We start from the raw sequence: 27342 nt of genomic DNA, 5'->3' as shown, positions 1-27342 counted from the left end.
TCATCTTCTGCTCATTTTTCTAGAGATAAATAAATGGCTCTGATGGCAGTAAATTTTGCATTGCACCATGGGATGTCATTTTCAAATAATGCCCGTCACATGCATTTTATTATTATTGTTAGGTGTTGTGTGTTTTTTATATGTACATAAAAAATGCGTTGGTCTAACATCACCTAACCTTATTTATTCGCAATCATTATGTACTAAAACAGCCTCTGGTAAATAGTTAAGTAAATAGCTTGTGCTAATGTTAGCTAACGTTCAGTGCCTCCCATATTAAACTGTTTAACCTGCAAGGAACAGTGTTAATCCTGATGTCATCTGCGATCATGACGACCGTAACATGAGGCTTCACCCGCTTGCATTGTGCTACCCTACTGAAAAATCCAGCGAAAACCAGCATAAGCTGGTAGCTGGTTTTAGCTGGTTTAAGGTGGTTTACGCTGGTCCTCCCAGCCTGACAGAGCTGGTCATGCTGGTGGGCCAGCTGGTATTCCAGCATGGCCAGCTAAGTCCAGCTAGACCAGCTTAAAATGTGACCAAAACACAGGTAGACCAGCTTGCTACACCAGCAAAACTAGCTAAAACCAAGCTGGGGACCAGCTAAAACCAGCTCACCTGCTTATGCTGGTCTTAGCTGGATTTTTCAGTAGGGTATGTAAACCCTCACTTCCAAATTAATCTCTCTTCCCATCATATTTATATTAAAATCTTTATAATAATATCCCTTTGTGTCATATTTAAGTCCCACTTGAATGATCCTCGATGAAAGGTGATCCCTCTGTGTCCAAAATATATCAAAAAATCCTGTGACAAGGTTTTCAAACTGAAAGCTCCTATTGTAAAACCACTAGCAACCTTTTGATTGTCCGAATTAAAAGTGTAACTAAGGCGGGGCTTAGAGATAGGTCAATTGTGGGTGGTATGTAAAAAAGTTGCAAAGCTTTGAGCTGACGTGGTTTATCTAATGGCGCTTTCCATTGAATAGTACCCCCACGGGGTTTGGGTCGGGTCAGCTTACTTTTGGGGGCGTTTCCACTGGGTGCAGTACATAGTACCAAATACTTTTTTTTAGTACCACCTCGGTTGGGGTTTCAAGCGAGCAGAGCTAATACCAAAACGTGATGCGTGACACTGTATATCACTGATTGGTTTGAGAGAATCGTCACTACCAACATCATCACTTTAATGTAAAAGATTAGCTTTACCTTTAGTGCTAGCTTGCGCTGTCTCGAGCAAACATATGTTGTCATCTGTGCTCTCCTATAAGTTCCCAAACTCCCTTTTAGCGATGAAAAACATCCACATGTTGAGAATCAGTAAACACCATACCATTTTTTTTCAGACTTGCAGTTTGTGGCGGCACATACGCGAGGCGCACATCCGCATATATGCTTAAATGCAAATTAAATGAGGCTCAGCGGAGCGCGTTGACTGACGCCATGGGTGTTTGTACAGAAACTGTCATGTGAGACAGAGGTATTGATAAACGCAATGTGCAAACATCTATTTGTGGTGGTCAATTTTAAATTTGTGGCGGACTGAAAAATAAATAAATGTATGGGAATGTACAACAACGCCCTCACTAATATGATGTCACAGCAGTAGACAGCGCAAATATAACGACACGCCTAAAATCCCTCCCACTCCGAAGTGTTACTAAACTCGATAGAAAAGCTAACCAAGCCAAAGTGGGGTGAGCTGACCCGACCTGACCCAAACCAAACCAAACCGTGGGGTCTAGGCAATGGAAAAGCACCATAAGAACCAATGTGATGGCTCAAGTTAAACTTTAAGGTCCCCAAGTAAAAAATGCATGAACCTGCACACAGGCCCAGTAATAAAGTATTTAAGTTATAGTAAAAATAACAGGAACAACATATTAGCACCCAACTTTGTAATGAAATGAGCTTTAGTGAAACATAAGCGGATTGTATTTTAACACCAACTATAAATCCACAGCTATAGAAGCTGTACTGAATTGCCTTTAAGGGTGTATTTAACACCTAAAACATTATTTCATGAGACAAAACATGTTTATCCAAAACCGAACTGTCTGTGGAAACTTGTGTGTGTTTATTTTGGACATATTGAAGCAAATTGTTCCAACAAAGTGCACACGCTCAGTACCTCCTTCGGACAAGGAGTCATTGAACACCCCCTCGATGACCTCACAGCTGCTCCCGTCTCCTCCACAAACACGGCAGCGGTCTTCCCGAACATCTGAGCCTAGGATCCGGTCACAGCCCACATGCTGCAAATAGGTACAAAATATGTAGAGGGGTCAGAGGTCAAAGCAAAGGTCAGTGCTGACTGCCAGTGGGAAAGTTATGTAAAAAAAAAAAAAATTGGCAGATGTTTCTTTGCACACCCTCACGCGAAACGAACCGACACAAAACCTCTGTGCAAAGAACAGCCGTTTTTTTCCAGACAAACTATTACCGAAAGTACTTTTCAGCCTTCATTTTTGATGAATAGTGTCAGCTAAATAACAGGAATAAAAAGGGCCAAACATGCGCACAATCCAGACATTTTTAAAGGATTGCCGATCCAAAATTCTGTCATTATTTACTTACTCGCATCTTGCTGCAAACCCGTATGACTTTCTTCGCTTGAACACAAAAGGAGATGTTAGGAAGAATGTTAGCCACTGCTTCCATTCACTTTCATTATATGTGGAAAAAATGCAAAGAACAAAGGGTGACTACGGCTGTCCAACATCTTGAACTTTACTTTCTGGTTGGCAAACCTTTTAGTTTGTTCAAGAAACCACTGCTCTGTGGTGAGGATCTTATAAGTAAGACAAAAAATGCTTTGTGAATATCAGCCCATGAGTCCTTCCAAATCCAGGGTTGTGCAAATTCACAAAACAATCCCACTAAAGCCCCAAAGACTTGTTGACCTGGCCTAGATACCGTAACCTGCAAATTTGTGACGAATTTTCTCACAACAACAGACTAATACTCTTGGTTTGAATGCAATTAGGCTGCAAACATTAATTTCTGCCCCTGTTGACCTTTGGTTTTATACACACACAAAAATAAGATAAAAGAGGAGAGAAAGAAAAAAAGGAGAAAGATTGAGAGCGAAAGGCAAGGAGAGAGGGAGAACCACAGTGATCATGTTCAGCTGCCTGTACTGCGGACAGATGGATTTGGAGGGTCACCGAGTTCTCCAAACATTCAGAATACAGCAGAACGAGGCTGGGCTGAACTGAATTGATAAACAGAACCGTCGGTCTGGACGAGAGCACAGGGATAAAAGCGTCCCAACTCGGCCCAAAGGAGCAAACGCAGAACAACAAGAGATTTCAACTTCCCAACGTATGTAATTAATTAAATGTGCTTGACGCTGTTAACGCATTCATTCGATCTGACATGTGTCAAATGGGCTGTTTCATTCTGACCTGTTTAATTTTGTTCTGTGCCATTTCTAAAATCTGAACAGGACCTTCAGAGCTGACTGGAACTGATTGAAACGTACATCTACATAAAAACTCACCTGTTTGTCAGTAAATGACTGAAGGGTCAGAAAAGATTTTTTATTTAATCAAAACCAGGATGCATCACATTGTTACTGTAAACCTCCAAACAACCGTTCAGAGACTGAGGGATGTGCATGTCAATCACTAAAAGTAGAAAAAAGCTTTGATTGCAAGCGATGTCATGTGAAAACTTGGCGTCTTACCTTACACTCTCCATTAACGCACACGTCCAGAGAGTCGCCTCTGCATGGCGTGCCATCCACCACAGCTGGAGCGCGTTCAGTGTAGAAGTTATAGCCTTCTGCCAGGCAGTTCAGCGAGCATGACTTCACCCCACCTGCGGCCAAATGCGCAAAACATCACACCACAACAATCATCGTTTAGTTAGAAACATGCCGCAAATACGAAGAACAAGAGGTGGCCTGGCAGACTTTCCTTAACAAGATATAGGGATGAAAGTAAATAAGTCACTGAATAAAGTGCAACATGCTGATTCTGCAGTACATCTGATGAAAAAAGAAAAAAATCACAATGGAAAGTTTTTTTTAATGTCTTAATTGACATAAAATAGAAAGCAAATGGAGACTTTGGTCTAGGTCTTAAAACAGAGCCTTTTCATCTGGAGGTTTAGAGTGGGAACTCAACGTTTCTACTTTTATGTGCCAAGACACAAATAAGACGATACTTTAAAGTGCACAATATCTGAGATTTTTATAGCTCTGTTTTATTATTATACTCAATTTCAATTATTATCAATTTTGTACCTTGTGTCTAACATGCATGTCTTTTTATTTAAAACATCTGAGACTGAAGATTAATACTTGATATGCAAGCTTTCCTAAGCTTCTGTATGAAATACTGTAATCTGCACTGTAAAAAGTACAAATTTGAAGTATTTTATCTTAAAGAGCCCATATGTTGTGGGTAAAAAGCACATTAATTTGTGTATTTGGGGTTATATAATGTGTTCACGTAGCCTGGGTTTCCCCATGCTGCCTTGGGTGCAAATGTATTCACGCTGCAAGTCTAGCATGGAAACTATGGACCAATTTTGCCCCTGAAATAGGGAAACAATCACAGAATGGGGAGGAGGCAGCAAGACGACGATGAGGTCTATGCAACACACCAAAGCAGTTTTGTTTATCTAAAATGGCACCAGATGCGAAATTACTTTTCAATGCAGCCTTAAATAGTGTTCAAAGTAGTTTTGAACCCAAGTTTATTTAAAAAAAGAGCAACTTTTGGTATTAAACAATTTCATATCCAAGAAGGATGTTTGGATATGGCAAGACATGATAGCCACAGAGTTTTATAGGACCAACCCGCTAGGCATTGTCATTGACGAAGTCCATTTAACTTATAAATGGTAAGTAGTATATATTACTATCATATTGTCATTATGCCTGTACTGTGGTTGGCACAGTGCCACTAAATTGTGTTGCTTTTCAATATTAATATACAGCTACCGGTTTAGTTGCATAGCTTTCAGCTGTGTGCCCACGTACCAATAAAAGTTGTTTACGTTCGAATTTATGTCGCTCTACATACGTCATCTGGTATAATTGAAACAATTGGCTATGAGCTACGTACAGATGCATTTGGTAGACATTTTAGTGCCCAATAAATGGCTCTGGGCATTCGTAAACCACGCCTCAAATACGAGAAAATTAGCATGTGGTCCCAGACCACGTTTCATTCTCTATGAGACTGGTCTGGTGTTAGCCAGGCTAGTGTTCGCGTGGTTTATGGTTCAAAAACGCATTATTTTCCCCATAAAGTAAATTTTGGTAGCATCTTTAAGTCCTGCCCTTCTGTAACAGGTAGATTTGTACAAAGCTAATCGTTCTGAGAAAGTGCAGTGTGCCCGATTGGCCAGCTATCCAGTGCGTTGTGATTGCCCGAATACTTTAATTACGTAATCGGAAATGGGACGCTCCTTACCATGTTTTGAAAGATGAGCTCCCAAAGCAATAGTGAAAGCCAGGAGATAATATCGACTTTACTACTTCATCAATAATCTGACCCAGAAAACGCAGCTGGCTTAGCTGATCGAGCAACTTTACCAGCGCGATGGGAGCAGAGCGTCACAGAAAAACTCCCATAAAGCTCCCATAACACACACTGTTTCTGTTTAAAAAACCTAACGCGGGGTTAGTTGTAACACAAACTGTTTACATTATTGCACAAGGTTGGCGTTTTGTTTTTCTGGTATTTTTATTGAAAATTATTGAAAATGAATAATGTTTTTTTGCCATGTAAGTAAATTTTTTCATCATATGTTTTTTTTTCGGTGTCTAAGTTGGGTGTGTAAGATACAAAAACCAATGCTATGTCATATTAATCAGTGTTTTGTTGACTAAAACATAGCATCGTTTTGAAATATGTCTGCAGCTCTTAGCAACTAATTTGGTGGGCTTGAAAATATTTTGACCCAGCTGGGTTAATTGTAATGCTGTGTTACAACTAACCCCTCAGCACGTACGATATGAAAACAGCTAATGTTAGTGTAATTCTTGCCATTGTTTTAAATAGGCTACAAGAATGATTGCTGGGTGCCAACAAAATAAATGTGCCTGTCTTATAAAAAATCGTGTGTCAAATTTATTTTTGTTCATATATTTAATATTGATTGAATAAAGTCACGTCAAAGATTGAAATCATAATGAAATGAATGGATAAACTCAAACTTCGTTGCTCATTATCTCAGAATTTGATTTTTGAAATTGTATTATGGTTATTACAGACTGGGTCACATATAAAAAAATCTTTTGTTATAATTGTGCTGCTTTTTCTCACATATTTAGACATTTGTATCCATTTATAATTGAACTATAGTTAGAAAAGGGCAGACACATTAGCTCTGGATAACTTATGATTTGTGTTGTTGACATTATATGCACTTACGTGCAGATTTGTAATATAACACAGAGGTCTTACTTACGCCTACAACTCATGACCTGGTTGGGACTTCTGAACAAAAAAACGCTGCTACCCCGGATAAACAAACTATATCCATTATTTCCATAAGGCTGGCTTACTTCAAAAGCTAAACAAGGCTTTCTTCTTCTTACATCCAAAAACAAACTTCTTCTTTCGTGCAATTGTTGAGTCTTGATATACAACAAAGCTGTCGCGTCAACTGATGTCTGTGACTTCTAGCGTCCTCATTGTTTTGTTCTCCCACTGATTGACGTGTAGGTGTGCTTTTCCGGGTGAAGTGCCCATAAAAGAAATATGACACATGCCTACCCATGGTAGGTAACGTACCCATGTTCAAAAAAACTTTCCAAAACTTGTACGAACCCTGGTGCATTCGGCACAAAAATACTCTGTCACACATCCAACTGCTTTTTTGACACTTTGCCTATGTTTAGCATGAGAAATCCAACTCTTAAACTGTCTTAATAAGTCAGAATGATTGAAATACCGTTAACCGCCCCCCTAAAGTAATTCTACAAGTTTTTTCAACTTAAATTTTTCACTTAGGGGCGTGCAACCACAAGGTGTTTACGGTGGCGGTCGACGTACGTTTTCAATTGTTTCCAGTGGAAGCGCCGCAATTTTCAAAAACGACAGTTGCTGACTTTTTTTTCACGCTGAGCGTCCGTTCAACTTTGGGTGAAACGCTCACTCATCAATGTCACTTCTCACTCGGCCATCCAATCACAGTGGAGGAACAACCAAACAGCGCATCGTTCAATGACTAATGAACAAAGCAGAAGTATCATGGCAACCAAAGCGCTAAGCTGAAAAAACGCCGGCAAGCACCCACAGTCGGCGCCCGCCTGCAGTTTTTAGCTGTGTTTAAACGCCTCTTAAAGACGGGTGCATGATTTTTGAAAAACACTTTGGAAAAGGGAGTCGGGACGACTACCAAAACACTCGTGTAGCCATTCAGCAGTAAAGGGGGGTGTGTCTACTAACCGACATCATTGCCTGGGTTGCGTATATGTGGGGCGGGTCTATCAAAAGAAGGTCCAGATTCTATTGGGGTAGGGGCGTGTTTGTTTAGGTGATTTCAAATGTCAACATTGGGTTTCAGAGATCATGCACCCAGCCTTTAAAGAAAAGAAAATGTAAGTTTTTAGGTGTTACCAATTAAGATTTTTAAGTAGAACAGCTTTTACTTTTTACAGTGAGTCTGTGATAACCTTAATATCGTTATAAGCTTCGTAAGTGTCTGTATGTACATTTTGTTTAAAGCTTAGATGTTACAAAGTTTTTATTTAAAAAGACATTGACAAGATCTTGTTACTACAAGTACATGACATGGGATACACAGAATGAAACTCCTGTTAAGTTTTAAACCCCAATCTTTCAAGTGAACACACACATTGGTGGTATGCCAATATGCTATTCTAATACACTTCATGCTTTGTTTTGTGTAAAGCTGACTCTTCATGTGTTATGAATGGTTAACTTTATAACATTACACAATGCACAACTTGCTAACAAATGCAGGCAAATTAGCTCCTTTGTTTAATGGGCCTTTAACAATAGGAATACCATATGCAGCCAAACTGAGCTTTATAACTATACTAACTCTACGGGACAGCCGCCAACACTCTGTAGAGTCCTATGGCTGCATGTGGTATTTTAATGAGCTTGTGTGGTTTATGTAACTTAGTTTATTCTTCCACTGCTGATACATCCTTGGGTAGCAGAAGAATGGGGGGCCCAAGATGGGGGGTGACGGAGTCAGAGGAAGTAGATATTTAAATGGTTTGCTTATGGATATCAAGCAGCTGAATCTGATTAAAATCCACACAAAAACACACACACATATCTGCTTTATCCCCCTTGTCTCCTCTGCTACGGCCATACAAATTTGAGAAATAGAAAATGAAGCACATTGAAGGGAAAATCGTCTCCCACAGCACATTCCCTCGGAGACAAAGAAGAAAATGTGTATGAGATGGGGGAGGAAAAGGGGGAATCGGAAAAAAAAATATAGATATGCAAAAAATTGTCAGTTCAAAAGAGCACAGGTTAGGCTAAAAACCTACTCTGTATGAATGTGAATTTTTTTGTGTTTGAATGCATGCAAGCTCAATTTTCCAAAAGTCAATGCAATTCATAATGCAAGTATGTGTTGTAATCTTAGGGGCAATGCCACAACAGGTACTATACCAGGCATTAGCACAAATTGTTGTCTTTTATGCTAATTTTTACTTTCAGGTCACCTACTGTACTGTCACAGTGATTTATTGAGCATTTTGATCATGTAGCCCAATTTGTAGAGCATTGCATTAGCAAAGCAAAAGGTCATGGGTTTGGTTCTAGCAAACATATAAAGTAAGTGCACTGTATGTGAACTTGGATAAAAGCATCTGATAAATGCATAATATGTAAATGAACAGGCTAGCTAAAGTTATTTAAATAAAATATGTTATTTACAACATGTAATCATTCACAGCAATGATAGCAAATAATAGTGGTTGAACTTGACCGGTCATTTTACATTTGTGACCAGGGCTTTACATTAACACCCGCCAACCCACCAAATGCGGGTAGATTTCGGCTGTGGCGGGTAAGACTTAGCCACTTTGGCAGGTTGAATATCATTTTTTAATTGTAGTTTTCTTAAAAGTTATGCAAAATGATAAACAATGTGAAGTGGGGTGAAGGGGGTTGGCTGCTATCACTACACTGAGTGACGTCATTAGCAACCAGTAGGGAGCGCTCTGCTGGACAAACAAGTACTTTCATCTTTCAAAAGCATTTAATGTGTTCTCTAAGAAACTTTCATATCGGCTGCATATCTGCAGCTTATACGCCGATACAGATATATCTCCGACAGGCTCATATCGGCCGATAAAATCGGCAAAATGATAAATCGGTGGAGCTCTATTAATAACCCATGAAAACGGTTTAATAGAATACATCCAATGACCATTTTTGTCCACAAATGCGTATAATCCATGAAATATAGATATATAGTCTGTTGTTTACATCAGATTTCGCATGAACGTCTTGTAATAGAATAGAATATACAATCTGAGGACTATTTACGTCGTAACACTGTATATGAGATTACACTTTTCTTTGGTTCCGCTAAAAACACATAAACCCGCGGTCAAACGTTTCTAAAAGTAGGCAGGAGTATAATACATAATATTCAAACAGCGCTGTAAAATATCGTGACGTCATCTGACTCGCTCGTTCCTCCAGTGATTTCATGGAAAATAATGATAGATAGAACGTGTAGCCAATTAGATAACGAATCCAACGATCTTTGTATGACGCTTTATTTCCTGATGTTGAAACTGTATTTTATATGCTAACATAAGGATAAAAATAATAAGAATGAACGTGTATGAATGTAAACAAAGACTTTTATTTTGGGGCTGACTGGCACTTAGAAAAGGCACTCTTACAAAATTTTTGGGCCTTTTGACCTCAAACGTGAAACATAACTTCTTTAGACTTGTGGCTTTAGGATCATTGCATTTCTAGGTTTGACACACATATTTATCCTTAAGTTTTTTAGTAATAAAAATATTTTATGCAAAAACAATTATTCCAATGTACTTCAGTCTCTAACTTTTTTAATTTTTAACTTAATAATTTTGAAATCTGGAAAATGAAGCTCAAACTGTCTTCTCTCTAATGATACCATAGTTATGCTTATACTCTAAATGGTTTAGTAAAAACAACCATTTTAGTGAAAGTAAGGTCTTTTCATGGTTTGGGCTAGAGTGGGGGTGCTTTTCAAAAGGTTGGGGTGCTTATTGTACTTATCACCTGTAGCTCAAAATAAGACACAAAAGTGCACATTCCGACTCATTTTGCCAGCACGGGTCACATTTATTTAGTTGGTAGATACTTTTTTGCAAAATGACTTAAAATGCATTTAAGTTTGACATTTTGTTACTTCGTATGTTTACTGGGAACCAAACCCATGACCTTGGCATTGTTAAAGCCATGCTTAAGCTGCAGGAGCAATACAGTCTTATAGTCCATACAGTGAAACATGAACTTTCCCATTACACATGCTGTCTGCCACCACACCATTCTCAGCCTGCTTTTGATCCTGTGTCGGAGGTCAAAGAGTTAATCAAATCTAATCCAACTTACTGTAGACATTGTTACAAGTGAGTTATTTTGCCCCAAGCTTCGCAGTGGGGCCTCTCTTTAATATGATGCTTGAAAGGCCAGTAGATCTGAACCTGTTCCCCTTTGTCTGGGAATGACGATACTAAAATATAAGACCCATCAGTAGTATCGCATTTATGTACTACAGTCTTCATGCTGAAATATAACAATTCCACTACTTTTTTATTAACCTAAGGAGGGCAGTTTTTGAGCTGCTAATGAATGGTTGCAGGTTCGTATGATGCCAATTTTCTGTTAGTGTTGGACTAATCTGATAAGGTCCTAGGTGCTTGTAAAAACATAAAAGCTTACTGAATCAGTCATACTATGGAAACTACAGGTCCCATGAGACTTTGCTCTGGCAGAGCAAAAGTAAATTTTTGAGAAGGTGGCTAGAGCTTCACTGGAGTGTATGGGGTTCAGGGTGTGAGGGTTTTTTAATTAACAACATGCTTTAATAGTGGAAGACAGTGCCTGCTTTGTTGTGCGAAATGTCTTTTTCACAGTGAAAGAAGCGAGGTTAGAGAAGATAGCTGCCAAAAGCTGCTTTATACTGTACAACCAGTGCACAAAACCTTAATTTTGACCAGAATTGTGTATCCCACAATGCACTGCATTTGCAGGGGATGTTTTGCATACACTTTATTTGATGGCAAGATGGAATGCAGGCTCAGACAGAAAAAGACAATGCGAAGTACACAACACAAGAAGCAAAAATGCATGACAAAGATGATGGGGTGAACAGGTAAACAGAAGATGCAGGTCTATGGTGTATCTGCTGTCTGACTGTGATGGCAAACGAAGAAAATGGCCTGGCACATTTTTAACAGCTGTAATGGATTTCCATTTTATTATTAGCTGACTTGATGAAAGCAGCACTTGCGGGAAGCATGCAGTGGATTTATCTCTGTAAGTCATTATGTTAATAAAGGGACACATTAAAGGCTGTTGTTACGCCCTTGACAGCCAGTTTTACACTCATCAAGAGCAAGAACTTCAAACCGGGAAGTCTAAGAGCTGGCAGTGCAGAGCCCAGCATATGGATGCCAGACCATCGTCTGTATTTTTTCTCTCTCCCTCACATCTGCCCTGATCTGAGCCAGGGCATAGATGGGTTTTACGTAGCATGGTGGTCCAGCCGACCAACTCCAAAAGTCTAAAAATGGTCTTAGGGGCCAGTCACACCAAAAGCGTTTATGGCATTTGCAGGCGCCTTTTTTGAATGATATTCTATGGGCAGGGCGCGTTTGCGCGCTGTTTATGCGGCCAAGCGCCTTGCGGTTTTTTGCCGCCTGCCGCGCACGGGTTTTTGAAGGAGCGGAGAAGCACCCGACGTCATTCGCGTCTTTCCATTGTCCAATCGAATGAGGGGAGAGGCGGGCCATACGTTGTGGTGAGGGAAGTTTACAGTTGCTTTGAAGAACCGGACTCCACTCGCTCACTCTCTCCTGTGTGTTTGTGCACCTCTCACCCTCAAACAAGGTCAGAGCAAGCGCCCTCTTTTTAAAGTTTCTGCTAATGTGACAGTTAACAGCAAAAGAGCGCTCACGCTTCAATATTTGATTGACAAGACAGCTGACTCGGTGGTTCCTTAGCAATATAAAAAGCCGCGTCGCACTGCTCTTTTTTTAAAAAAAGGCAGTGCGTCGCGCCTTGCGTTTGCAAGCGTTTAAAGGGCTTTTGGTGTGACTGGCCCCTTAGACAATCTTTTTTGAAGTCCCTTGAAGTCACAATATGGGTAACTAAAACTGAAAGTTCAAGAGATCAAGAGATTTCAGTACATTCAGAAGACCAGCACCGTAGTAAGGTGTATCTGCTACCTGACCTTTTGGCAAACTAAAACAGTGGTCTGGCACATATTTAACAGCTGTTATTATAGACTACCAAAATGTACTATTTATATGTTTAGTCTTGATGGGCAATTCCACGCAAATGTCAACCTTATCATTAAAAGTAAAGTTTTTACCCAATATTACCGCATATTACCGTATTTTCCGGACTATAAGTCGCTCTGGAATATAAGTCGCATCAGTCAAAAATGCTTTAAAGAGGAAAAAACATATATAAGTCGCACTGGACCATACGTCGCATTTAATTAGAAACTGATTTAACAAAATCCAAGCCCAAGAACAGACATTTAATCTGAAAAGGCAAGTTATTCAACTAAACAATGGCACACAGAACAGCAGTCTGCAGTGTCCGTACATGTTAACGTAACATTCCCATTTATTCACCAAACACAACAGCATATCGAACATACCTAACACGACAAGTTCAAGTTCAAAAAGGTACCGAAGTCATTCCACATTGAATCCATTGAATTGCAAATATAGCAGCACCATATAGTGGACTCTCACGGCTGTAGACGGTAATGGTTTCTCTTGGTTCATATGAATAAATTTTGACATATAAGTCGCACTTGACTATAAGTCGCAGGACACGCCAAACTATGACAAAAGTGTTACTTATAGTCCTGAAATGCAAAGTCTCTATTAAAGTTTTTTAAGCATTTTTTTTATCGTGTTCCATAGTTAGTGCAAATTTCAGAATTGTCACGTCCATAACGGAGATATGTTACATCAATTAAGCTGTTCCTTACTCATAAAAATAAACATAAAACTTAAAATAAAATATATTAAAGGCCCCGTTCTTTCTGTTTTTTTTAAACTTTGATTGTGTTTACAGTGCGCAATTTAACGTGTTCATGTTTCACGTGTAAAAAACTGTATTTTTTACGCAATTTACTTGTGTGTATACCGCTGCTTTCACCGTCCTAAAAACAGCTGATGTCTTTCTTGTTCTATGAAGTCCCTCCTTCAGAAATACATAACGAGTTCTGATTGTGTGGTTTGTTTAGTGTGTTGTGATTCGACAGCAGCTTAGCAAAGCTGGCGACTGACGTATTCCTGTGGGCGGAGTTTAGTCAAAAACTGTTTTATTGACGTCATTCAATCAGGAAGTAGACGGCTGTAGTTCAAACCGACCGTTCGCTGTAGGCTTTGAAATGGGAATTCTGTTAAAGAAAATATATCGACTGGCAGTGACCTTTGAGCTTTATCATTTTGCAGGTATTATTTATGCTCTAACAGCAATATTACACACTAACTTAAGTTTGAAAAATGGGATCAGGAAGAATGTGACCTTTAAATGTTTTTTTAAAGAGCCATCCTTGGTTGGTTATTATTGCTTCCGGTTTGTGCATTCACAGAATTCCAACTAAGTATGTTGTCTCTCGAAAACGTATGTCTTTTTGTCACATCCATAACCCATGCATGTTTCCCTCATCTAAAATAGAAAACTTGAGTATAGACTGATATTTTTCTGATGTCTGGACTCTATCATCACGGGTTTATAAAAAATATAAACAGATGGTAATAATATTGGTAAAAAATGCGTTCTCTTAGAAATTATATTACAAGTTTTGCCTGCAAATGTCACATTAATAATGTTGGAATTGCCAGTTTGGCAGATGCAGTCACACAAGATGTTGTTACATGTGACTCTGCTTGTGAATTTCAGTCTCATAATCTAATTATGAGATTATCATCAATGTTTGATTTCACATCGATTTCAATCTTTGACATGGCCTTAGTCACTATTAAAGATATCAAGGGTATAGTCACAGACTGTTGTTTACATTATCGTAGGATGAATGGATGTGTATGTAAACAGTAACAGTAAATCACAAAAAATGACTTTAGATGGGTTTTCCCACACTGGGACACATATTAAGCTGTAAAGACTCTTATATAAATTCTCTTTAGTAAATCACGTTAAAACATTACAGCATATGGGTAAAAATGACTTAAGAACAAAAGAAAATAAAGACAGAACTACTCCGTTACACTGTCAGAAAAAAAAGTACAAGAAGATACAATACAAATGTTTTCAAAAACTACACTTTTGTACCAAAAAGGTGCATATTGGTACCTCAAAATGTACACATTGGTACTTTAGAAGTAAATACTGGTACCTAAGAGGTCTATATCTGTACCAAAATGGAACATATTAGGACCTTTTTAAAACGTACCGTCCCAGTGACAACTTTTGTACCTTTTTTCTGAGAGTGTACTTTTGCCTGTTTGGTATATCTTCAAAAGAAAACAAACACCCATTTATTATTGTACAGGAGTCTGCCATTATGATGGCAGAACAGGTGGCTTAAAAATCTTCACTTACCCCCTCTATATGGTTTCCAGGTGTAGAATTTTCCCCGAAAAGGAACACTGTCAAAGTCGGAGCACTGAATCTCCCGAAAGTCCTGGGATCCGGGCGGGCACTCCTGCTCCAGAAACACAAAAAAAATCAGACACACAAAAAAATCAGTCTGTCAAGGAGTGGAGCATAACAAATCTTCAACCATATTCTTATTTTAGAGAATAAAACGTCATATTTGACCCAATGCATCTCAAAAGCAGCTTCATTCTGTTAAACACTACAGAAGCAGAAACCACAAACTTTAAAGCTTTTTACAAGTAAGATACATGCGATATTCATTTGTAAGTCTCTGAACAAATAAAGAGTGCATCTGATATGTTTTCTTGTAAATTAACATTTTTAATCAGGCTCTTAATGGATTCTGCCAACAAAGCGGTATTTCTGAAAAGCCTGAGGCCGGGATTAAGTGGAATTAAAGTGAAATTATTTGATGAACCTATAATAAGTGCCGAAAGCATTCATAAATATAATTATCTCATTTTTGAAATAGGTGGCGTTTAGTGGCTTTTATATCTGAGCTATTCAAATGTTGTCTTCACACACACAGACAGAAACAGTAAGTGATATGTGGGTTTAAAACTCACATCAATGTTGCAGGACTTGAACCGCTTCCTCTCTCCCAGACAATATTTCCCTCCAACCGTTGGCCTGCACAAGCACGGGCGTCAAAAACATCTGAGTGCAATTCAAAGTAACTCGCAATTACACAATCACTTCTGCTTAAACTAATTTCAGCCAGACATCTTCGTTCTGCCTGTCTATCTGTTAGTTGATTTCCTTAGGCATGTCAATAGCTAGGTTCATCAAGTACAATGGGCTGAGAACAAGAACATCTTAAGCAATCAAATCACTAAAATACATGACGACATGATGAGATGAGGTAAATTAAGTCTGACTCATGATACTGGCTGTGTTTGGAATAAGTTGTAATTACTTTAGGATAAGATAAGCTCAGTAGTATATAAGAGTCTAATATGCTTTATTTGAAAAGGGAAAAAATGTGGACTGTTTAATGTACCGTTTTTGTCCTGTCTAGAAGCTTGGCTTCTCTATATGATGATTGGGTGAGTCCTTAAATGGGCTGGGACCATACATTTTAACAGTAGGAGTGTTCGACTTTATGCGGCGCAGCAAGAACTGAACGGTGTCACGACACGGAAGGAGAGACAGGACGCAAACGCAAAGTTCAAAAATAAATAACATTTAATAATAAAACACGAGGGATAAAATGGTGAATACGGTGAACACAGGAACATCCAAGACAGGGAACAGACGGGGTAGCAATGACAATGATCCAGCAGTGAGCAAACAGAAGACAGAGGTATATATACACACAGACTAAATGACAAACAGGTGTGATGAGGCAGGTAATTAATCAATGAATGTCCAGGTGATAACAATCGGAACAGAGACAAGACATGACACGGATTAACCATGACATTACCCTCCCCTCTACGAGTGGCTACCAGACACTCACATAAAACACAACAAAAACAAAGTCTGGTAGCAAGAGTCCAACGGAGGGGTGGAGGGCTTGGGGACCCTGGCGAAGCCGGCAGCCGCCGGGATGAGACCAACAGGACGGTTAGCCGGACTGCGCCAGGAGAACCGGAGCGATCGCTCCGAGAACCGAGGCAGACGAATTACCCCCCTCCTGGGAATCGTCGACGATCAGATGCCCCCGGAAATCATCTCCCATCCCCTTGCGGAAACGGAGACCCTCGGTAGCCACCCCGGGGAAATGATCGGGCATGGTCCGTTCCGGATCCCCCTGCGAGCAGGATGGTGGTCCTCCGAGGGACCGTCGACGACGACTCAACCGTTGGGGGACCGCCTGGGCCGATCCTCCTCCCGCAGGCGCGAGCGAATCGCTCACGGTGGTCCCCAAGAGACATCGGGGCTGATGGGGAATGAACCCCGATGTCACTACTCCCCCCCGACGAAACTCCCGGGGGAGCCGCCCTCCGTGAACCCGCTGCGTCCAGTTGGGCTGGATCATTCTGTCACGACACGGAAGGAGAGACAGGACGCAAACGCAAAGTTCAAAAATAAATAACATTTAATAATAAAACATGAGGGATAAGATGGTGAATACGATGAACACAGGAACATCCAAGACAGGGAACAGACGGGGTAGCAATGACAATGATCCAGCAGTGAGCAAACAGAAGACAGAGGTATATATACACACAGACTAAATGACAAACAGGTGTGATGAGGCAGGTAATTAATCAATGAATGTCCAGGTGATAACAATCGGAACAGAGACAAGACATGACACGGATTAACCGTGACAAACGGTGGATGACATCAAAATATTGCATACGATTTCTATAGACGCATGTGCGGTGACGCGAACTTTACTTCCGGTTTTAGTTTTTTTAATGGTCTGACTAGTTGCTAAACTCTTGAACAAATACCTCGTTGAAAATAACAAATGTTTTCGTTTCCTAGGTAATCTACATGTTGTTTATTTTGCTTGTTATAAACTACGTTTAAAGTACTCTGTTGTTATTTATTCTTAGTGGAATTTATCGGAAGTTGCGTGTTGACCACGAAAGCCGCTTGTTTATGTTGTTACTGCTGAAACCATCTATAATCATTCTTCAAGACTGTGATGTCATCCACCTTTTGGTTTTTGCGTTACTGCATGAAGTCGAACACATCTTATAATATACATTATTGAGAGCTGTTGAAATCAAAGCCAAACATACTGTATTAATTTAAGGAACCATTATTAATCTTGTCTAATGTCCATATCCATTTTTAAATTATGCAAAATTACTATATTTCATCACAATGACAACACGTTTTTACACAAGATGAGTGTATAAATAATCAGTAAGCTATTTTTTTACTCTAAACACAGCCATTTACACAACGTCACTACCAATAATCTACCTAGATAATAGTGCTGCGTGATTATGACAAAAATCATAAAATTGTCGATTATTCACTTTGATATTGTAATTGCAAATATTATTGTCGAATAATAGATTTAACATTGAAGTTTATCAACTTTTTTGTGAAGCAGCTGCATGGTACATTCTAAACATCAAAAATAAATAAATGTAATGTAATTAACAAATAATTTTGGGAGTTATGTTGTTAGTAAAAAGTCCAAAATGAATGGCTAAAGGACACGCAAACGTAACAATTTTAAAATCTATGATTCACCACTGTATTTTGGGCCCAGGGTCAGTGACAAAAAAACGGTTTGGCAAGATGAGAAATTCAAAAAAACTTGTTTTAGAAGCACACATAAGGTTTACATCAATGCACATATTGTATTTATGTTAATTTTATGCAATAAAAAATTACATTTGCACCATTTTTAGGGAGGTTAAGAGTGAATGGCCCTGAAAATGTCAAATGGTGTAACCGCCAATTGCGCCAAAGAATGATAAATATTAAATATTTTATCCACCTTGATGGCATGTAATCGTAAAACAAATCATTTAAAATATCATTTTATTAGTTATTTCTAAATGTAAATTTTAATGTGTTTTTGTAATATTTGTCCTGACATACACTCACCGGCCACTGTATTAGGTACACCTTACTACAGGGGTCTCAAACTCAAACTGGCGGGGGGCCATTTTTAAGACAGACAGTTCATCGGGGGGCCGCAGAGCTATTTTGACGTTCAAAAAAGTACAATGTTTCTGTAAATGTCATGTTTAATTTCTATTATTTAATGTATAATAATACTTGAAAATATATAAGCAATGGTTTTATCTTTTTAATATACATTATTTTATAAAAGTAGCCTATAAATCTTTTCTTAATCTTATTTTAACTAAGACCTATTAAAACCTTGCACTAAACTAACAAATTTAATTTCTGTATACATGTATAAACTATTATAAAAATTAACATCAGTAAGTGTTTCTGTTTTGATTTATTTTGGATTGTTTTCAGTCATAGTATTGACTTCATTATGTTCTTTATTATTTCAGTTTTCGTACATTTTCTATTATATGTGGGAAAATATTAATAATTGAAAGTGATCCCATAACTTTTGAATTAGTCCATGTTATATAAGATATATTGGACAGAAAAAATAATAGTACTGCTCTATAATTGAATAGTAAGCTACATAATAATATATTATACTTCATTATATATAGCAGTATACATACTTTTATCTTCTTTACATTTCTCTTCATCTTTTCTCTTTTCTTAACCTGGGCACTTTGATGGCTCTTTTCTTACCTGTAGTTTAAAACGTGTTGCATTACATCTACCGCTCTGCCTCCATATGCGGTGTTTCCATTAGATGCTGTGACGTGAGGTGAACTAAGCCCACCGCAGCTCGATCTTCTCTGAGTAACAGCTGATATCCACCCGGAAGTAACAAGTCTTCTCTAGACAAACACTACCATGTCCCAACCAGATTAACTGATCGCGTGGTGACAATGATATGATTGACGCGAGGTTCAGTTGAGGTATTAAAATCCGATCACGCATTCAGTGATCCTCGACATCACGAAGCGTGCGGTTCATGGCTGCGTAGCAACCGGTGACGCGACCCACGCCCCGGAGCGCAACTTCCGCTCTCGAGCACGTTGGAAAGTAATGCTTTGACTCGTTTTAACGCGTTGTTAGACGCGACATGTGAACGAACACTTGAGCGTTTAAATAAAAAATCAAACAAATATAAAAAAGTGAATAAAAATCTTTCTGCGGGCCAGATTATTTTATATTTTTGAAAGTTGACGCGGGCCGCAGAGAGGGGGAGGGCGGGCCGCAAATGGCCCGCGGGCCGGGAGTTTGAGACCACTGCCTTACTAGTACCGGGTTGGATCCCCTTTTGCCTTCAGAACTGCCTTAATCCTTCGTGGCACAGATTCAACCAGGTACTGGAAACATTCCTCAGAGATTTTGGTCCATATTGACATGATAATATCACGCAGTTGCTGCATATTTGTCGGCTGCACATCCAGGGCATGAAGCTCCCGTTCCACCACATCCCAAAGATATTCCATTGGGTTGAGATCTGGTGACTGTGGAGGCCATTTAAGTACAGCGAACTCATTGTCATGTTTAAGAAACCAGTCTGAGATGATTTGCACTTTATGACATGGTGTGTTATTCTGTTGAAAGTAGCCATCAGAAGATGGGTACACTGAAATCATAAAGGGATGGACATGGTCAGAAACAATACAAAATGCTCAATTGGTACTAATGGGCCCAAAGTGTGCCAAGAAAACATCTCCCACACCATTACACCACCACTAGTCTGAACCGTTGATACAAGGCAGGATGGATCCATGCTTTCATGTTCTTGACGCCAAATGACTCTACCATCTAAATGTCGCAGCAGAAATCAAGACTCATTAGACCAGGCAACAGTTTTTCAACTTCTACTGTCCAATTTTGGTGAGCCTGTGCGAACTGTAGCCTCAGTTTCCTGTTCTTAGCTGTCAAGAGTGGCACCTGGTGTGGTCTTTTGGTGCTGTAGCCCATCCGCCTCAAGGTTCGACGTGTTGTGCGTTCAGAGATGCTCTTCTGTATATCTCGGTTGTAACCAGTCTGGCCATTCTCCTCTGACCTCTGGCATCAACAAGACATTTGCGCCCACAGAACTGCCGCTCACTGGATATTTTCTCTTTTTCTGACCATCTTCTGAAAACCCTAGAGATGGTTGTGGATGAATATCCCAGTAGATCAGCAGTTTCTGAAATACTCAGACCCGCCCGTTTGGCACCAACAACCATGGCACGTTCAAAATCACTTAAAACACCTTTCTTCCCCATTCTGATGCTCGGGTTGAACTTCAGCAGATCGTCTTGACCATGTCTACATGCCTAAATGCATTGAGTTGCTGCCATGTCATTGGCTGATTAGAAATTTGCATTAACGCACAGTTGGACAGGTGTACCTAATAAAGTGGCTGGTGAGTGTATACTGAAACCAGCTCTGTTTTCTAAATAATCGATGTTACGATCATATTACACTAAACTAGAGGATTATATTTTATTTCACATTTTTTTATAAAAATATTTATATTTTCATTTAAAAAAATACTAGTTACACAATTGACACAGAACGGTTACACCACATTGACATTTTTGCAATTATCCTCCAAATATTCTTTCAAAATGAAATAAAACCAGACATTTGGTCCTCAAAAAAAAAGAATGTATGCAAGTAATCTGCAAATTTATTTTGAAATTTTAATCCTTTTACATTTAATTGAACCATACGGACACAAAATAATTAACGTCATATCATTGACCCCCCATTATACTGCCAAAATCCACAGAAATGAGCACAAATGGACAGCTGTAATTGAGACTTTTGTTGATTATGTAATTGATTCACCCGTAATTGTAATCCCGAATCATTTTTCGATTACTTGTGCAGCCCTACAAGATAATGTTATTCATATAACATTTAAAAAACACATGACCTTGACTCACCTAGGGCTGTCACACTGGCGAACAGAGGATGAGACTCCGCCTCCACAGGTACGACTACACTCCTCCCATGGGGACCAGTGACCCCACCCACCATCCACGCCCTCAGGACGAGTTCCATAGGGCACACAGACTCTTTTGTAACACCACTAATGAGAAAATATAGATCAACATAAAATGTTACAATAAAATAAAATAGAATAGAATGACCACGTAGCAGCTTTTCAGAAAAAAACAGCCAACATAAAAAAGAATACAAAATACAAAATTAAATTGGACAATATACAGTACAATATCAACAATATATAGAATAGGTACAATATATGAGGAGCTTAGATGCAAAAGCCGCTAAACACCACCTTCCTCAGAAATGAAATAATGATAACCGAATGCTCTCAGCATGTATTACTATTTATACTACGGGTCCGTTGAATGCTTAAATCTGATTGGCTGATAAACGTTATGAGGTCTGCAATTATTTTCTGGGAAACGCATTGCAAACGTAGTTCCAGGCAGCTTACTTTACAGTTTCATATCACTTCGCATCATTAACTGTAATAACGAACTAACAAAAACAACATGACAGATGATTTTCCGAGGCAATAACAGCGCTGTTTAGAGACGCACAGAGGTAGCCTTGTTTTCACAATCTCTCTCTCGCTCGCGCTCTCTCTCACTTTTTTTCCATTCTCTCTCTATGTCTCTGTTGCTCTCTTTCAAATAACTTCATTAATAACTGCATTAGAATGCTATCAATGGCTCAAGCCTTTATTGCCAGCTTTAAAATGCCGTTTTGGAACAAGCAAAAGAGTTGTTGGATAAGACGCAGAAGAAATAGTCCTACTTACAATAGCGATTTAAGTACAAAAAATGGACGAATCCCTTTAAATATACAGTATCATGTGACCGATGTCTTGAGGTGTGGTAACCGTAGTACAAGCAGATTAATTGACCCCGGGCTGTTGAATTATTGAAAAATAATGCACACCCAAGGTGTAACCATCACCATCTCGGGTGTGCATTATTTTTCAAATAATTCAACTGCTCGTCGTCAATTATTCCTTACATATCTTCATCACATACCCTTGAAGCTTCATATTTCCTTAATCCAATCAGAAATATTGGTTTGGATGCAGAATCAGCTAAACGCCACAGCGATTTTTCAGCAAAGTCCTCTAAGTGTACGGAAGATGATATGGATGCATGGTGTTGTGCGAAACTACCGTGGATCACATTCAAACTAGTGTCCCTTGCAAGTACTTGGACCTGAATACAACTTGAATGTTGCAGTGACAAGGATCACAGCGCCTACTAAAGTGTGGTTCAGTTTCATAATTTTTAAATTTTGATTTTCATCATTTGCAATGTTTCTAGTTGCATCTTTAGTGATTTGAAACTGTTGTAAAATAAGAATTTCATTTACCGACTAATATTCTTTTCATTGCCATTAAAGTGAAATTACTAATCCTACAGTAAACATAAGAGTCTGATAAAAAAAATGTGTCAGGCGCACTTTTCATATACAAAAGACATAATATGGTACATAGAGCAGCTAGATTTACAAAAACCTTTCATTATCAAAAAGAAATTGTTTATCTGCTTATCTGGCAAAAATAATAATAATTTAAACTGCTAGACAGCTATTTCCTGAGTCTTAATATAGCGGTGTTCTGGTATTTCTGGCCTCATTCCAGATTTCTGTGCACCTACCCCTTTCTCTATGGTGCTGGTCTGACAGATGGTGCCCTCGGCTGCTGGAATACTACTGGTGATGCAGCGGTTCCCTTTACTCATGCACCACAGCTCACTACACACTTCCTGAGCACACACATAGACACACACACACAAAAGACATTAAACAAATCCACTTCAGGCAATGGAACATAAACAGACCGTAAACACTGAAGCTGAAGCATTGAAACAATCCACTGATGCTTATTTAATGTAAATAGGACCAACAAACTATTTTAACATGACTATGCATTTGTTATTACCATGTTATTACCATGATAAGTTAAAAATCATTACAATAGTAAAAAGACAAACATGGTGATACCACAGTACGTTTACGCAATACTGTAAATGTCTTTTATCTCTTATCTTCTGTTTATCCAATGATGTCCTCAGGCTTTCATCTTTGAATCAAATTTAAGGAACACATTTCAGACTTAGCCAATAATTGCCTGCTTTATTAGCCTACAAAGTAACAATAAGAGCTGATATAAAGTGTATTATCTAACTCCAGATGTCCAGCTTCCTGCACTGGCATCTCATAAAACAGACAATACCGAAGTCTGAACTCTGTAAGAGCCCGTATGGCATACTTTACTGTCTGCTGTACAGCTCAGCTGAGAGTCTGTAGAGGTGGAAAGGTCAAATGTGGCTGGCAGAGAAAAGTGACATTTTTGACCATCTTGTGATTTTGACAGAAATGGCAGAATGCCAGTGGTCTGAAGTCTGGTGGGGGGAGCAAAGAATGGAATGTTATGACCAGCGAAAGGTAGAGCTACCATCTGGTCCATATTTTGAGAGAGAGAGAGAGACAGAGAGATGCTTAATGATTTACTGCATGGGAATGTAAGAGCACATAAAGGACCTCAGCCACATAATTTCACATAAATAAAAAGACACGACTTGAGCTTAAATTAGTGTTTTGAAATGTCAATATGAAATACGCATTTTCTTGTTGCTCTCAAAAAAGCATGACTCTCATAAACATCTTTAATGTCTAAGTTCTAACGTCTAAAGCCCAATTGTGGTCTTATAGATCGAGCAGAAAAATACTCTGCGTCACCATGTTAAAAAAAACCTTTTAAGCATTTTTGGGTTTTTGGTATTGGATAAAAGACAACTTGGGGTTAAGTGGATGATTTCCATTCTTGAATGAACGATGTTGGCACTGAATAAAAGCAAGTACCCCGTATTTACACTGACGAGACTTCACTCCATACTGAAAGCGGCACTGCTCGTCAGCGTCATAGGCTTGGCCAGGGGCTGTGGTAGGGTACACAAATTCCTGCTTGGGTGGCACATTGTTCAGGCAGGAACCCATTCCAGAGCTGAAAAACAAAGGAGAACAGAGGTGTGTTGGATGCTGTAAAAATAACGGTTAAGGATTTGAGTTGCTAACACAAAGTTTTAAGGTTCTGTCCCAGTTGATGGTGACCCAGGAGCTTTAGTAGAGGTCCTAACATGTTCTGGCACTTTTGTAGTGTATTTACATGTAGTACCACATGAGAATGCAGCTGCTTTGAATTATACTTAGTGATGGAACAATATATTTTTTAGTGGCTGACTGACATTGACATATCTAGAAGGCAAAAGGGGACAATTTTTTGACAAACTGTATACAGTACAATTTTAATTCTATTAAAAAAAATGCTACATTTAACACTTAAAATAACCTTAAAACACCTAAACTGTGACAAAAGTGCCTGTGTTAAGTGACACTAGGCTAAATAAACACTTCTTTGAATTGTCAATTTGGGCAAATATTAATACCCAAATTTTCCTGCTAAAAATTTACAATACTGAAATTCAGTTATGATTTATATAATCACATTAAAGGCAGGTTTAACAGTACGCCTAAGTGGAAATATTGATCTCAGAGCCGGGCACCAGACGCACTCGAGGAAGTTGGTGATGTAATCGCGGCTGCAGGCAGACCAGACGAAGGGGTTGGTTTTCATGGTGATGTGGGCAGCCATGAGTTTAGCCGTCTCCTGACTGCGCACCCCACATGCATTGCCAACGCCATCGTGATTCATTCCGAATGTGTGAAAAAGAGATGAAAATTTTAGGGAATTGTGTTCATGGGACTACTCAGTTAAGAACCATCAAAATGTAATCCTACTTCAAGATAAACTTCTGTGTAGGAATTCACTATAAATAAATGGGACAATAAATGGCTTATTACTCAAATTAGCTAATGGCACAAAGACACCACAATGCTGGCCCTTTGGTATATACATTAAAGACCATTAATAAAGCTATGTGCAATAAAGTTGAATGACACAGGAAAATGTATTGAACACATTCAGGGCTCCAGACTGCCACCAAAATTTGAGAGTGTGCCACTGAATTTTACATCCAGTCGCACATGTGCAACCAGTAAATTTGACCTTTTTTTGTTTTGTGACACTGAATTTAAAACAGCACATTGTACTTTCTGCATCTATCATCAAAGTATTTATTAGTAATACAGTGTATTACTTAGTAGAAATCTGTTAGCATGGTTAGCATGTTGATTTACGGTATGTGCCCCTAAATTTTCTGGTTGTGCCCCTAAATTTTCAGTTGGGGGCCACTGTGCTCCTAGTGAAAAAAGTTAGTCTGGAGCCCTGACATTAAAAAAAAATAGTCACCAAGGCAAGGAACCAGCTGAAATCCATAGTATTTAGAAAGTAATTCTAGTTCCTATCTGTGCAAATTATTATCAGTTGGGTTGGTAAATTGATGAGCTAAAAAAGTATTTTCATTACCAAGGTATCACACAAGAAACATCTCATGATTGGTAAAAACAAAGAGCACTCCCAAGAACTTCGCAACCTTGTTGTTGCAAAACATATTGATGGAATTGAATACAGATGTATTTCAAAACTTCTGAATCTTCATGTAAGCACCACTGGGGCGATTATCCGAAAGTGGAAACAACATCAATCTATCATCAACCAGCAACAATGAAGTTTGAAAGTGGAAGCATCATGGTGTGGGGCTGTTTTTCATTGCATGGTACTGGAAGACTTCATGTGATTGAAAGAACGATGAATGGAGCCCTTTACAGGGAGATTCTTAAGAAGAACCTGCTGCCATTCATCAGGATGGTGAAGATGAGATGTGGTTGGACCTTTCAGCAGGACAATGATCCAAAGCATAAAGCAAAGGAAACGTTCAATTGGTTTCAGAGACATCGCGGCCCGGTAACCAATAAGGAGCTTGCTCTATTAGTCACGTAATTACAGGGAGCAAGCGGAGTCGCAGAAGCCCCTCCCATATATATGTGTATATGTGTGACCGTGAATAAGGTGCCGTTTTAAAAATACTTTGTGTGAAAATTGCACAACCGTTCACCACTTATTCACCACTCACAGGCAGTGTGTGTGTGGCACACAAACACAAACTCATCTCACACACACTTTAGTGATCATACATACAGTTATACATATGACCCCTTGTCTAGACAGCCCCAGTGCACAGCCTCAAATGGCCATCAGTTCAAAGGTACCTGGACAAATCATTAAAACCAGACCACTAATGACTTCACCACCTATGAAAACAGCCTGGAGGTCTGTGAGTGTAGCCAAGGAAAAAAAATCAGTGACCCAGCACAAACAGAGCTGAAATCTTAAAATGATAGCAAAATACCTTTCCCCTAACAAAACGACACCAGCATTGCCTTTCATGGGAATTTTCAGAAAGTTTGCATAATTATACATGTGCTTTATCGGCCAGGCGTGCCCATAACACCATAAATATGCATGAACAAGTTGCACAAACTGAGAGGAATGCTGGGCCACCAAGTAAAAAATACTTCAACGTCTCGGAGTGCAAGAAACCACAAAATAAAAGCCTAGTGCCCCAACAGACAGCAGCCTGAGCCATTTCACTCTGTCATCATTTGCTCCACTAACAAGATATAAATATCTTGAAAGACAGAGAGAAAATGTTAACGTGGTTTTTGAGCATCAATCGGATTTAAATTAAGCCAATGGGTTTAAATTGATCCTTGATATCCTTAAGCTGTCTTTTTTAATGAGATGAACAATATAGAGGTCAAAGAAGCATTTACATGATGACATAAGAAGGTACTACCGACATTTCAGAATTCTTTAGATGTGTATAGACAAGAATAAAGCATTTTTATACATTAAAGCATACTGGGTGAGACATCTGCTTGATTTAACCTTTACAGTATAATCTCAACTTGAAGCAAATAGCCCCAAACATCAAATTTCAGGCATGGACATAGAAGCAGAAGAAAAACTCACGTGTGTCCTATTTCATGTGCAATAGTGAAAGCAGTGGCCAGACCAATGTCTTCATTGATGCTGCAACTTCTCTCCGGTTCACACATACCACCAACAGGTGCCAGACCTTACGTGAACACATACATATATGCTGCTG

General features: G+C 39.0%; 1 protein-coding gene across 1 annotated transcript in view; it reads right to left on the bottom strand.

Annotated features, from left to right (window-relative positions):
• Positions 1 to 27342, bottom strand: part of adamts10 (ADAM metallopeptidase with thrombospondin type 1 motif, 10) — a 64705-nt gene that overhangs the window by 18339 nt on the left and 19024 nt on the right. The window contains exons 9-17 of the mRNA XM_073867938.1: positions 27212 to 27312; positions 24847 to 24998; positions 24137 to 24278; positions 22930 to 23037; positions 21223 to 21368; positions 15382 to 15445; positions 14759 to 14861; positions 3688 to 3821; positions 2131 to 2254 (exon numbers count right to left, since the gene is read on the bottom strand). Of these exons, the coding sequence (XP_073724039.1) occupies positions 2131 to 2254; positions 3688 to 3821; positions 14759 to 14861; positions 15382 to 15445; positions 21223 to 21368; positions 22930 to 23037; positions 24137 to 24278; positions 24847 to 24998; positions 27212 to 27312 (1074 nt within the window). The remainder of the gene's footprint in view (positions 1 to 2130; positions 2255 to 3687; positions 3822 to 14758; positions 14862 to 15381; positions 15446 to 21222; positions 21369 to 22929; positions 23038 to 24136; positions 24279 to 24846; positions 24999 to 27211; positions 27313 to 27342) is intronic.

Source organism: Misgurnus anguillicaudatus, chromosome 5 (assembly GCF_027580225.2).
Source record: "Misgurnus anguillicaudatus chromosome 5, ASM2758022v2, whole genome shotgun sequence".
NCBI lineage: Eukaryota > Metazoa > Chordata > Actinopteri > Cypriniformes > Cobitidae > Misgurnus > Misgurnus anguillicaudatus.
Note: the sequence above shows the minus strand (reverse complement) of the source record. Positions and strands in the feature narration are given on the sequence as shown.